The sequence below is a fragment of the Ptychodera flava genome, chromosome 17 (assembly GCF_041260155.1).
Source record: "Ptychodera flava strain L36383 chromosome 17, AS_Pfla_20210202, whole genome shotgun sequence".
NCBI lineage: Eukaryota > Metazoa > Hemichordata > Enteropneusta > Ptychoderidae > Ptychodera > Ptychodera flava.
Window position 1 is genome coordinate 7,626,747 of NC_091944.1, and position 14,054 is coordinate 7,640,800.

General features: G+C 40.2%; 1 protein-coding gene across 1 annotated transcript; it reads right to left on the reverse strand.

The window, feature by feature from the left end:
* Positions 1-3,420: 3,420 nt before the first annotated feature.
* Positions 3,421-14,054, reverse strand: LOC139115289 (neuroligin-4, Y-linked-like). Its single transcript, XM_070677299.1, has 9 exons — positions 13,550-14,054; positions 12,867-13,017; positions 11,759-11,944; positions 10,669-10,865; positions 9,797-9,953; positions 9,442-9,620; positions 8,577-8,709; positions 7,826-7,964; positions 3,421-7,378 (listed from the first exon to the last, which is right to left on the reverse strand). Exons 1-9 carry the CDS (start codon positions 13,985-13,987, stop codon positions 7,042-7,044), a joined length of 1,917 nt encoding a protein of 638 aa, XP_070533400.1. The 5' UTR covers positions 13,988-14,054; the 3' UTR covers positions 3,421-7,041.

Sequence of the window (14,054 nt, forward strand, 5' to 3'; positions counted from 1 at the left end):
GCAAAGAGTCGAACGACGTCATTCGGCCCTAACCAATTTGGTGACCCGGTCAATAAGCCTGACGTAAGTATCAAAATACCTCTACATAGATGAATTACACAACATAAGTAACGCTTGTACGTATTTTTGATAATACAACGACAAGCTGAATTATTAAATGTATATAATTGCAATAAATATCTTCTTCCATAACTGCCGAAATAGCTCAGTTGGGAGAGCGTTAGACTGAAGATCTAAAGGTCCCTGGTTCAAACCGGCGAACTCGCACGAGTTCGGAGAACTATCCCGGGTTTCGGCATTCCTTTTTTGTGTTTTTCTTTCTATCTTCTGCTACATTTCAATATATTTTTTGATATTTCTTTCAGCTATTTAGATTTCTTTGTTATCATTTTTTTTCATTCATTCTTTATTCGGAAAAATGGCAATCATACAAATCATACTTTTCTACCTCCTCAGTGCACCCATTACAATACGTGCGCCACGTTCCCCGTCAGTCATGATGTACTGCACATGTAAAAGAGGAATTACGGATCAATGAAATGCATTTCAATGGTCACTCTCAATGTAGAACATCTGTTACTGAAACGAATGCGGAACCCTGGTTGAGTGTGACTCGTTATTAAAGTTTGAATACAACCTATGGTACTACATACACATATATAGGCCTAATAGGCCCTATAGGCCTACATGAGAGGTTCTGTATCGCTTGACTTGTTCAAAGTTGTTACATTTGCCCGATCGGAATGATGTAGGCCTACACGCCGCGTTTTCACGACAAGTTGGCCATTTAACCAACATAGAAGCAACAACTAAATAAATAAATAAATAAATAAATAAATAAATGCAAACCAGCATGGTCTGAACATGGAGGCATGGTTTTACCAAAAAATTTCCATCGGATGGGACTCGTTGAGTGTAATCTAGTTGACATGCAAAAATAAATCGATTGGCCCACTTAATTGAATCGTTTATACCCCCCCCCCAAAAAAAAAAAAAAAAAGAAAAGAAAGAAAGAAAGTAAACAGTGTAATTTTAAGCATCAAAACTATTTATGAACTTATTAATAAAAAGCGTGTGGACGTGATATGTTTCCCTGTAGCCCATTTCCTTGTGTCTCTATGGAGACGATAGTTGTCCGTCTGGGAGGGTGTCCTGAGGTGTGATTAAGTTACTACTGTCTGATAGAACCAGCTGACTCTCTTTGGGCTTCTGAAATGAAAATTATCGCTTTCTGATAACCCATTAAAGATTGTTGTACTGTCGTCGGACTGGGAGACTATGCATACTCCACAGTAACGCTCAATTTACTTCGGATGCGATGGCTAGCCATGACTTAGAATGCGTTTTCTGTTTCAATGTGTGCTTTCTTTTTTTTTATCTCGGAAGGGAGGGGAATGCGAGGCAATTCAAGATTTTGACAAAAATTTACCTGGCTTAGGCCGCAGACACAGGCGCTTGGAGTGCTCAGTGTACACTATAAACGTATAAAACTTATTAATGAGTTTCTGTGTATACAACATCGGATATTCAAAGCGAATTCAGGTAAAAATTTCAGATGTTTCCCCCACCCCCTCCCCCAGAATTCAACCATTTGTTTTCCATGTCATGCAAAGTCATCCATGGGACACAACAGGACTGCCATTTAAAATAAAATATCTGCTATGATCAAGGGTTTTTTCCCGAGAAGTATAGGCTTTAATAACGGTCGATTAGTTGTAAAATTACCACTGTGGTTATCATGTATTCTTATATGATAACCTTACGACGATCGATGTTGCTTCGATCAAAATCCCTCCAGACTGTATTTTGGCTGATTCAAGAGGCTTCACATGATTTACAACTCTGCACCGTCATTGTACGTTCACAGCATGGTCCATCGAATTGGATGTGAGAGAAAATCTTATGCTCTTGTGTGTCTTCAAGGGTTCGGTGTGTACAGAGTCCGTGGCGAGTTTCAGATAAGTTTCCTCTTTAAAGACAAGACAAATCAAGTTATCCAGTCCAGGAAAAACGGGGGAGATAAGTGCGGTACCAGGACTGTGATATCTTGACGAACGTACAAGTTTAACCTAATCACAGTTAGTGGGTGGAGGGACTGTGATATAAGACAATGTTTTCCGTCAAAGATACTGAGATTGTCGACGTCAGTGAATTGGAATGTTGCACCGTGACATCGGTCGGAAAGTTGGAGTAGTTCTGTAACAGACGGCTAACTTGCAATGGTGTGTCATTAATAGTAGTGCCTTGGAAATTATATTTTCCAGCATTTCTAGCATTTAGAATGCTCACCATCCCTCTACGATTTCCGCACACTCTCGGGACCTGAGATTGTGGCAAAAACATTTTGTGCGTGCTCTTCTGTTGTGCTTACTCTACTAGCATACAAGTCGCGCCCGCTATCGAGATGTCAGCGTATGCATATCCTCCTAGAATTTTTAGTGGTCCAAATTATGAAAACGAAATTTCTCGTCCACTCGATCGACTGTCGAACGTTGCTGAAAGAAAGCAGAAGACTCTATCTATTGAAGGTTACTTGTCAGTTTGAGAAGTACCAGTCTTATACATGTAACATACAAGTCGCCTTGTGACACTCTAGACCAATACAAAAGGTAGAATGCTCCGTGGGGACAGATATTTTCAATGCTGTATTGGTCTAACGCTTGTGGGGACTCATTCTAAAGTTCTTGGAGAAAGAATAATTTTCACAGTCTTAGTTTTTCGAAAATATAAGATTTCCTTTTTCTGTAAATGAGTTGATACAGGAATGGCGGCCATTTTGAATTTAATTTCACATAGGCCTATATGTTATAAATGTTATGTAACTTTGCACCGAGAATGCTTATTTTTATTCTTCATTTGGTAAGAGAATGGTTGAAAGTTTCACTGAAGAAAGTTTGGGCAAAAGTTTAAGTACACGTATTTCACTTTCGAGGCGCAGAAAAAGTACTGCGATGTAAACCAAAGGTCCAATGATGTTGAAATGTATTTTTGACTTGACCGAAATGTACACAATCTGTGCGTATTTAAATATTAAAAGGATGAAGGGAGATTCCAGACGTGTCAATCAATAAATATAAACACAACTATTTCAACATTAATGTCTTATCTGACACCAGGCGACAAAGAGTTTGAATGAAGCTCAAATTCCGTACAGATAATCGATTATACTGTACATTCAAGAAAAGATGGTGGTCATTTGGGACTGATGGATAAGTCTAAACTTGAAAATCCCACTACGTTGCGATGAACGACATACACTATAGTAGGTAATTTAAAAAGTTTGTTGGCTTGCTTTATCTGTATTCACCGATAGAAAGACGAGAACTTCGGAGTCAAGTACGTGTACAAACTGGCGTTTAAATTATCTGTCACACAAATCGTATATACTCCAGTAAATTGTATACATGTAGACAAACTGTAAACGGTTTTGCTTTGTGTTTATTTTATTCCAAAGAACGGGTTTTTTTTCAAAATCATACACTTAACATGGAAACTCCTAACCAAGGTATTGTTTGCCCCATGGCGTTGCAACCCCAACGATCCAACTTGTGGAAGGCGTATACGACCGTCCTTGCTGGCAGGCAAAACATAACAGGAAGTTTGCCTCAGCTTGTAAAGTTCAGATATCTGACACTCAACGTTCTTGCGAGTCGAGGACACAGTAGTTAAAAACAGCGGCAAGTAAAACTATATAAGAGCTTCAAAGAGAATAAAGGTCGATGAAAAAACATTGAAACATTTAACGATGTGCCTTATAAGCTGTAACATGAAGGCCGAGTTACAACAGGCAATTCGCTGACCAAGTCGACTTGAACGTAGCAGCAGGTGATTCGAGCTGCCCGCCGCGTTTACGAGTTGCCTCGTGTAACTCGGCCTTAAAGGGACAAAGTCGGCCAATTTTTCATGAGTTTTTTTGATACGAGATACTACTTATATTGTTTGACATGTTGAAAGATACTGAATGAATGGTGACCATGCATATATTCGATCCCACTTTTAGAAAAATTAAATGAAACCATGGCGAAAATGAATTAATGGACATGACCATTAATTCATTTTCGCAATGGTTTCATGTATCGTGTCTAAAACCGGGATCGAATATATGCATGGTCAACCATTCATTCAGTATCTTTCAACATGTCAAACAATATAAGTAGTATCTCGTATCAAACAAAACTCATGAAAAAATGGCCGACTTTGTCCCTTTAAGGCATACAATGCGTCCAATCCATGCCAAAATTTCTATCTTCTATTCTATAATTCTACATGCTATATGACAATTTAACACTACATGTCTTTAATTTCTACTTTGCTGTTCTACATTCCACTTTACATTTTAAAATATAACTTTCCTAAATTCTATAAATACATTCAACATTACAAATTGCTATTTTGCTGTTCCATGTACATATACCTGCATGCTCTAAGGTGTATGGACAAGATTAATTATGAAAGTGTCGGGGTGTTTTGTCAGGAAGTTTGAATGTCAGTTAAATATCATATCAAAAATCCAATCGCAGCATCGTACACAGCCAAGGAATGTGTACCATGGCTGCCCCCTTGATAAAGATCCGACATGATGAGCTTACAAGCTCGTCGACGTCGGCACAAGACGCGCCATGACATGGTATTGCTAGCGGAAAGCTATAAATCGGCGTCAAAATATTGAGAAGTACACTATCAAGGTCATCGAAGAAAACTTGCACTAACAAATAAGATATAAAAGTCATGGTATAGAGCCGTCGCTCTTCACCTATACCATAAAACAAACGACTACTCAAGTATTCTTGCGATAAAATATAAACAGTGACCGAGGGAACAAATCTTTCAGAAAAAGAGAAACATTAATTCAACATACAAAGCTTTTTAAGTCAACACTGTTTACTAGTCTATTTTAAAAATAAAAGTTGTTTTCCGATGCTGTGAAACAAAAACTGTATTTTCCCGCATTAAGCTGTAAGCGGCATCATTTGATTGGATATGTTTTACGCTAATTATTTTACCGTAAACTAGTATCATAATATGCAAGGAGACGTGAGAATCCATCCCTTTCCCCTTTAACTTGAAATAGAATTGCTTCAAATTATTGCGGGAAACTTCTAAATAAAACTCTTACCATTACATAAAATTTAAATTGCTTGTATAGCTAGACAATATATACAAGAAAAGTGTATACTTATACACTGAGCTGGAAATGGGAATCTGCGAGGTTGTCCTATGAGGGCGCTATGTACTAAAGCAAGTCTCCGAGTCAGGTAAGCTTTCCGATCGAGCGACAACACGAAATTTGAAGGTTAATTAATGCAGTGGACATTTTATCTTCTAGTACGAGGCAGCTTTAATATTTTTGTATTACTTTTGAAACTGGCGAAGGTACTTTTCGTTCAGTCATGAGCACGCTTTTTTGACCAAAGTGGCTAGGGTCACGGTATAGTCACTTATAGAAAGGTGTCGGTCATATAACGTACAATTGACGATCTCACTGAGCACCAAAAGTACACATTAAAATGTTTAATCAATCCAACGGGTAGAATTTCTTCTGATTTTGAAATTTTAGAAGCCTAAATTCCAAATAAACGCTTATATTAGGCCTACGTTTAGTTCGAATGCTTGACATAAAAAGTTGAAAATCGGATGTAATGAACCGTTCAGTTTTTACGACCGGGGGGGGACGGCAAAATCCAGGGGGGGGGGGGTCATCATAATTTTGGAATCCACAAAGGGGGAGTCATCGCTTTTTCACTGGTAGGAAAGGGGGGGGTCACCACATTTTCAAAAACATAATACCAACAATAAAGTTCACTTTATGCCATGCCATGATCGACCCTCTTTACCGGCGGGCCGCCTTCAGCGGCCCACTACAATAAATATACATTATGTATTACCCATGACCCTCTTAACGGGCAGACGCCTTTGGTGGCCCACTCCAATTAGGTTTACTTCATGCAATGGCCATGATTGACCCTCTTTACCTGCGGGCCGCCTTCGGCGGCCCACTACAATAAATATACATTATGTATTACCCATGACCCTCTTAACGGGCAGACGCCTTTGGCGGCCCACTCCAATCAGGTTTACTTCATGCAATGGCCATGATTGACCCTCTTTTACCGGCGGGCCGCCTGCGGCGGCCCACTACAATAAATTGACTTTATGTAATACCCCACGGCAATCTTACCGTAAAATTCCCAATTGAAGCCGCGGCTTGTATTAGAAACATGTTTGAGGGATCCCTGGGATCACGCACTGAATAATGGTAATGGCCGCGCGCCTTCAGCGGCCCTGTCCAGTAAAGTCTACTTTATGCAATAGCCATGATCGACCCTCTTTACCGGTGTGCCACCTTTGGTGGCCCACTAGAATAAAGTTGACTTTACTTAATGGCCCATGACCCTCTTAACCGGAGGGCTGCCTTTGGCGAACCACTCCAATAAAGTTTACTTTATACAATGTCCATGGACATGAGTTGTCTATGGAAATGAAGTTAAAAATTGCCTTTCAGTCGTCCTAATTAACAGACGTTTCAATGGATGTGGCTGAGAAGTTTGTGCACTGGCATCGAATAAAGTGCGCCGCGTACCGGAGTTCAAATCCAAACCATGCGGGTAAATTTGACATATGGGTTTTGGTTTTATTTTTCAGGGGGGGGGGGTCATCAATTTTTTTCGTCTGACAAAGGGGGGTCACCGTTTTTTCACAAAAAATGCAGGGGGGGTCTATATTTTTTTGAACACCGGCGACAAGATTTTGCCGGCCCCCCCAGGCTGTAAAAACTGAACGCTCCCTAATGAATGGCTAATCTGGTTCATATGATGTTCCGAACTGTGTATTCGATATTTGCCCGCTCATAGCCTCTAAGACACAAGTCCGAGTAATGATCTTCCGATGGAATCATAGAATCATAAACTAGTTTCAACCCGGATCACTTTAGGCTATGCACACTCGAGTAGACACTCGACTGGATTGTTGTAGACCGTTTCATATAATGAGAAAGAATATCTGTTTTAGACCTTGGAATGAAATTAAATCAAAAGCTGGCAGCTACAAAATGTTCGTAAAAAACAAAACAGCACAAATCCAAAGCATTACGCAGGTTTGACTGAGCGAAGTGAGAGAACACGATGACCAGTAATACCAAGTCGGCGGCTTGTCTGACACGGGTACCAGGTTTGGAGCGAGAATGTTCCAGAAAGCAGCCTTCCGATTTCTGTACTCGGTCCTAACGGAGCAGTTCACGTCGATGTGGAGGTAAGTCTCGTTTTTGACGGCTCGGTAAGGGAACCACTCCTCGTCGGTGTAGTCCCAGGGCTCGGCGGGGAAGGAGGGTTCCTGGTACTCCGGGGGTTCGTGGACGGAGCCGGGAACTGGCGTCGGATTCCTGAAATGCGTGTTGGTAGAAGTGTTGGGTACATATCCAAACTCGAAATAGAGGAGGTGAAAATTGCAGTTTCACGAAACAGCCTTAATTTTCATCATTATGCGGCAATTGTATCAATTTCGCGGTGGATGAATAAACTTACATCTTAGTTTTTAACGTGTTCAAGAGATGTATTATGCAATAAAGTCTATTACGAAGGACGGGAACACTATTGTTTGACAAAAATGAAAATGTATACATGAACGTACAAACTTGTCACGTACAGTTTCTTGTCGTCAACTCACACATGCGCACTTTACTCCTGAGTAGCATTATGACGTTATCCGCAGTGTTTTGTCCATCCAACTTGAAAGTGTCTTTTGAACCTTTAAACGTAAAACTTTAAATATCAATCTGGAAACAATTTTGATTTATACCAAGTACACAAATATAGAAGCATAAGCTCACCCGTATTTTGCAAAGTTTGTCCACATGGTCATCATCAAGTCGCTGACGGCGCGATCATCTAACGTCCAATTGTGCCTGGTTGAAGCCCAGTTGAAAGGTTCACCAAATAGGAAAGGTATCTCCCCAGTGTGTGGAACACCTTGGCAGAGGAAAATAAAAGGAAGGTTTGTGTGTTTCTATTCTGAGTTTTTGACATACACTACTGGTTTCTGATGTTAACTTATGCCCTTTGTTTATGCTGGTTGAAATACTGCAAGATATTTGAGAGAGTTCAAAGTGTATCATGGTTCGGAATTGCATTGGTAGAGTTTAATTATATAGATGCTCAATTTTACACACTGTAATATCTTTCTAGTACTAAAACTGAAGGCTAGGTTCCATTTTTCCAGCCTTTAAATGAATTTCGTTTGTCACGCGCGTTTTAATTTTCCATGCACACACGTTTAATTTCATGACCCAATACAAGCAAAGAAAATTTCTACGCCATGTATTAAATTGCTGACTGAAATAATATTATCAATAAAGAATGAATTTCAAAAGAACTTACGATAATAAACTCGACTGATGGATTGATTGATTAATGGAAGATGATGATGATGATGATCATGATGATGATGATGACGATGATGATGACGACGACGACGACGACGATGATGATGATGACGACGACGACGACGATGACGACGATGATGATGATGATGATGATGATGATGATGATGATGATAATGATGATTTTAGATTGTATACTTACCCATCCAAGCGGGGAAAACTGATCTATTTGATCGATAATTAAAGGTATACATGAAAACGTTGTTTTCTCCAGATTCACTATGGTATCTGTTGGTTTGTATCATCGGGGCTACGAAGTCCCTGTCTGTAAGCAACTGGAATGGGAGAAAAAAAGAGAATATATGAATAAATGAACAAATGCAATGAAATTGTAGGTAACAGTAACTGTTGATCTTTATATTTTGACGATCGGTTGACGATTGCTGTCAGCGTGACACTAGTGATAGTGCTGGCTTCAGACCATTCCACAGCAAAGTGACTAATGAAGTAAAATATGTTCAAAGTCAAGATTGTCAGTTTATAATGTTTGTGAAAGACGACGAAGTCTCAATTATTGTTATTTGATGTTGCTGTCTCTGATGATGATGATGATGATGATGATGATGATGATGATGGTGGTGGTGGCGGTGGTGGTGGTGGTGGTGATGATGATGATGATGATGATGATGGTGGTGGTGGTGGTGGTGGTGGTGGTGATGATGATGATGATGGTGGTGGTGGTGGTGGTGATGATGATGATGGTGGTGGTGGTGTGGTGGTGGTGGTGGTGGTGGTGGTGGTGATGATGATGGTGGTGGTGCTGGTGGTGGTGGTGCTGGTGATGGTGGTGGTGGTGGTGTGGTGATGGTGGTGGTGATGGTGGTGGTGATGAGTGGTGGTGTGGTGGTGGTGATGATGGTGGTGGTGGTGGTGGTGGTGATGGTGATGATGAGATGATGATGATGCCGACGATGATGCCAACAATAAGTCTAATCTGTACTAATTAGATGCCACGTTTTATGTCAATTCGCTGAGTCAACAGCACGACCACAATACATATTACTCACGTCGATATACTGATCTCTGATTGAAGTTTCATTGAAAGGCGTTGACCAATTGGTATACTCATAGACTGACACGTTAGCTAAAATATCAGTTCCAAAGTAATGTCTTTCCTGCACCATTTCACGGACCTCTTCTATAAATACCTCCGGTTTCACACCATATTGCACTTGGGGGAGGGGCACTAAAAATGACGAAAAACAATATTTTAATGCGCTGCGAAATGTTGGAAGAGCTTGATTTCATAGAAATTAAGGCGTCAACATAAGTCTGTTTTCACTCCAAACAAGCACTTATGTATCATCCCATCGAGAGGAAGTTTGCGAACTCCCACTTTTCAAGATTGTAAATTCAACTTACGCAGAACATAGGATCGTTCGTCTCTGACGACTCCGTTGATTATGTCAATATTCAGAAACTTTCCTTCGTTCAGGAGGTCGAGTGGATAGGCTTTGAGGAATCGACCATTGCCCGGTCCGTCTACCACCGGCGCCCAGGCTCCCGTATCGGGATTTCCCTGAAACAGAACAAAAGCCTGTCACGGTGATATCCAACAACAATTCTGCCTTACTCCTGGCGGCGATAAGCCCGGTATATGAGGCGTGATAATGATATTGTGAGGCAGCTATAACTGTGTTACCAAACGTGTGACTAGAAAAAAGTGAATACTGATAAATTTATTTCAAACTTGGGCTTTGCATTTTCATAAATGATCATGATTCTGACACGGAAAGACAATGATTAGGGCAGTAGTAGTTTTAGGCGACTGCAAAAATTTGACTAACGTTTCTTGATACATGTATCATGGCTATGATACCCCTGACAATAAAAATATACCATTTGTTTTTTATTACTGAAGTTATATTGTGAGTGTATTTTGGAGTTTGGAGCTATAGAAACCAATGTAATTGATTGATTGATTGATTGATTTATTGGTTCATTGATTGATTGATTCATTGATTGATTGATTAATTAAGTATTGACTGAACTAGTGTCAATAGATCATGAACATAGTAAGAGCATATGCGCCTACATAATGCAGTGTCGAAATCTATCATCTTCATTTGTTGTACCACAGTCTCTCCAGTGAATGGAGGGACTTTGCTTGGACAAATTCATCTCAGCAAGCTATGACTAAAACTAGTCTGGATACTTGACAGGTTATGCATTAAAGAGGTCTGCCAATGCGTCATTCAGTAAATTGATTTGAAAAAGGATCGATGTCTACTCACTTCCACATTGACGGTATAGATACTAGTGTGAGGCAATGCTTTGAGACACTTCACCAGTTCGTATGAAGAGTAAGTGACGGGACAGTTGTGGTATGCTCCAAGTTCCCTGGCAAATTCCCGAGGGCTATAGTTCTCCGGTATCACAGCGAACGGTGATACCGCCGTACCGCTCTGAAGAATGGCTCTCTTAAACAAACCTAAAATAGATACAGCGAAATGTACAACACTTTTAGAAGGCCAGTAGCTGTATATTGTGATGATTTTTTTCATAATTTTTTGTTTTTTATGTCAACTGCGAGCATGTTAAAACACCACTTGTTAGCTCTTCGATACAGTGTCCATTCGCGTACAGTGCACTGTTATTGAATTTTACCCCGGACTAGAATTCACTTGTCAACAATACCACAGACAAGAAGTCTCCTTGTCTCTTTGTCCGTGACAATACCAATGCAGTCTACACATGTACAGACTGAGTTAAACAAACTGAATGCTGTGTATTTCAACATGCTGTGGGGTATAAAACAAGAAAGTGCCATTGACATTGAGAACAAATGGTGAATAATCATCCAAAGTTACAGTTACTTTTCCTTTGAGGCTTTCCTTCGTGTGTTTTCAACTTTCTGTCCAATCTGACCAATTGCCTTTCATTTACTTCTGGTAGAATGCGCCTTGGGGACAGATATTCGGACCTTTAAAAATTTACAATACTTATTGGGGCTCATAGTTGGGGCTCATTTTCCAGCTCATGGTAAAAATACACTTTCCACCCGATTAGTTGTATGGAAGTTGAAAATCCAATTTTCCAATGGAGCCAACACAAGGGTAGAGGCCATCTGTGTCGGTAATTTGTTACACGTACCGAATTTTGCACAGTGACATGATTTGAATTCTTGACATGGAAAGGGAATGGTTGAAAGTTACCTTACGAGCAGTTGAAGGAAAAGCTTAAGTCTTTCGAGCCTCATACTACATTAATCACTCGTTTTATTTCTTCATTTACTTTTTTCTGCCTTTCTCGCAACTTGGAAAAGAAAAACAAAATCTCTCCTCTCCAGCATAACACTGCCGGTGAGGGCGTTGTTAACAATACCTTCTGTGTACGGTGACAACATCAGCAGCCCGATGCTGGCGGCACCTGTCCCCACGCCGAACAACGTCACCCTGCGATTGTTGCCGCCAAAATGTTTGATATTCTCCTGAACCCACTTGAGAGCTTCGACTTGATCCCATAGACCATAGTTACCACGTGAGTATTGGTCCTCGGTGCTCAAAAAACCTAAAGAGTAATACATGTATTATTAAACACACAATATAAAGAAGGCCAAATCATCGAAGCATTTATCCACGGCTTGGTTATATTTAAATAGGGAGGGAGAAGGTTGAGAACTGATGACTGACAATTAAGCGTGTTTCAGTGAACAGAACAACATGAATATCAAATTTCTGAAATGAATCATATATTAGAAAAGATAACTACTCTCCTTTTAATCGTTGTTAGTCACTTGTGCCAGTGCAAACTACTGATTTGTACTGCTCCCTCCTATACTATGTCATAAATGATATGCACAAAATTGCAATGTAAGCTTATTTTAACCTGGCCTCTAAAATTCAGCGAGGACAATTTAACCAGCTTTTCGACTCGGAGGCATGTGTCTGTGTGTGGTCATGACCGTTATCGATATTAACAAGTATTATTTAGCTATACCAGGTTCATTCTTTGAGGAAAATATCAGTGCGGTAACAAACGTCTGCTGACACACATAATACATTAGCTCTCTAATCTGGAGCATGTGATTTCAGATGTATCTAGCCCTGTCCTAATTTTCAGCGAAATGTGTTATGAGCTTGTAGATTTACGTCACATTTTAATCAGTTTTCAGTGTTGGTTTCGTTAGACTTTTTTATGTTTACACGAGACAACAAACAATGCCATCAAAATTACACGTAAGCAGGCTGTTCCTAAGAGCAGAAAATGGAACTACGTGACCAAAGAACTCTAACCCGTAAATTACCTCAGGACTGAGAGCTTAGGTCTCTTACCTGGGCAGATTTTAATGAGAAAAGGTCGTATATTGCAGTATTACTGATCCTTTACAATACATAATAAGAATTTGAACGGAGTGGTTATAGATATTTATATCTCTATATATATCCTATTCTGGAAATCATTGTCAAATGAACGTAATTGAAACTCTCACCTAGCGCCCCCAATCTGTAATTGATCGTGACTACAATAACGTCTTTGGTAGCTGATATGTAGGTAGCGTTGTACATTTCAGCCGTTCCGTAGTTCCAGTCACCGCCATGAATAAACACCATTACGGGCAACAGAGGGTCGTACGTCGATTTCTTGTATTACCCGAATAGAAAGACAACAAGAAATTTACAATGTTAGAATGGCGAGACTTGTCAAACCTGATGACGCATTCTCGCTTCTTTGCTTTAAAATTTTTGACGCGAGTCACAAATTCAAGAATCAAAGGTTCTTGTATGCATTTAAGGATATTTATTTAAAATTTCCGGTCGCTTTCGTCAGTATATTATTTGTTAGAGTAACGTAAGACATATATGACACATTCGTGTTTTTCAAGTTACTCATCGGTAGAGGGCGACAGCAGCAAATTTTTTGGCACATGACAATAATAAACACTCAGTTTTCATCATAGTCGCCCACGAATATCCTACGCCAAGACAAACAATGCAGTCAGTGAGTGATCGTATTGGAATGCATTGCGAAATATTTTTTGAAAATGACATTGAACAGGTGTACAGTATTTTTGTGCTTCGTTAAGTTTCTGTTTTGTGCTACTGTTCTGTAGAGTCAGTTGTGCCGACACTAGACAGTACTACGCTGTCTCAAAGAATATAGAAGCCAACTTACAGAAGGGCGATATACGTTCAAATAAAGACAATCCTCTTGTATTCTTCTGGAGTCAAATTCCGGTAGGACAGTTTCGATGTAGTCGCTATACTGTGGACATGCGTTGCGATGGTACGTAGCCTTGTACAGCCCTGACCATGGATCAGCATGGACTGGCTGCTGGAACCTGAATTCCCCTACTGGTGGTCGAGCGTACGGGATGCCGAAAAACTGCTCTGCCCAGAAGGTTTTTTGTCTCCAATAAGTCAGCTTCGGCGTAACGAGTCGAAATTTCTGTCCCTGCAGCGTGCCATAATACGGAAGGGTTATGTCAACGTATTCGAGATCCAATAACTGGTTAACTTTAAGATCGAGCTCTTCTTGCGGATCTTGGAACTGCGAGAATCCCGTTCTGGAGAGACCCAGCACCAGGACGCACGTCAATATCGACCAAAACATTGTCAAGAGTAATCGCTGTACTTCACGAATGTGCCGCCAGGAAACAAAATGGCGGTATATATATATT

Bases quoted from the DNA above. Each gene is read 5' to 3' on its own strand.
- LOC139115289 (XM_070677299.1), bottom strand. From the start codon at position 13,987: ATGTTTTGGTCGATATTGACGTGCGTCCTGGTGCTGGGTCTCTCCAGA. The intron at 10,866-11,758 runs GTATTGTTAACA...TATCTATTTTAG, and splicing joins GTTGTCACCGTACACAGAAG to GTTTGTTTAAGAGAGCCATT. The intron at 7,965-8,576 runs GTAAGTATACAA...TCCTCTGCCAAG, and splicing joins AGTTTTCCCCGCTTGGATGG to GTGTTCCACACACTGGGGAG.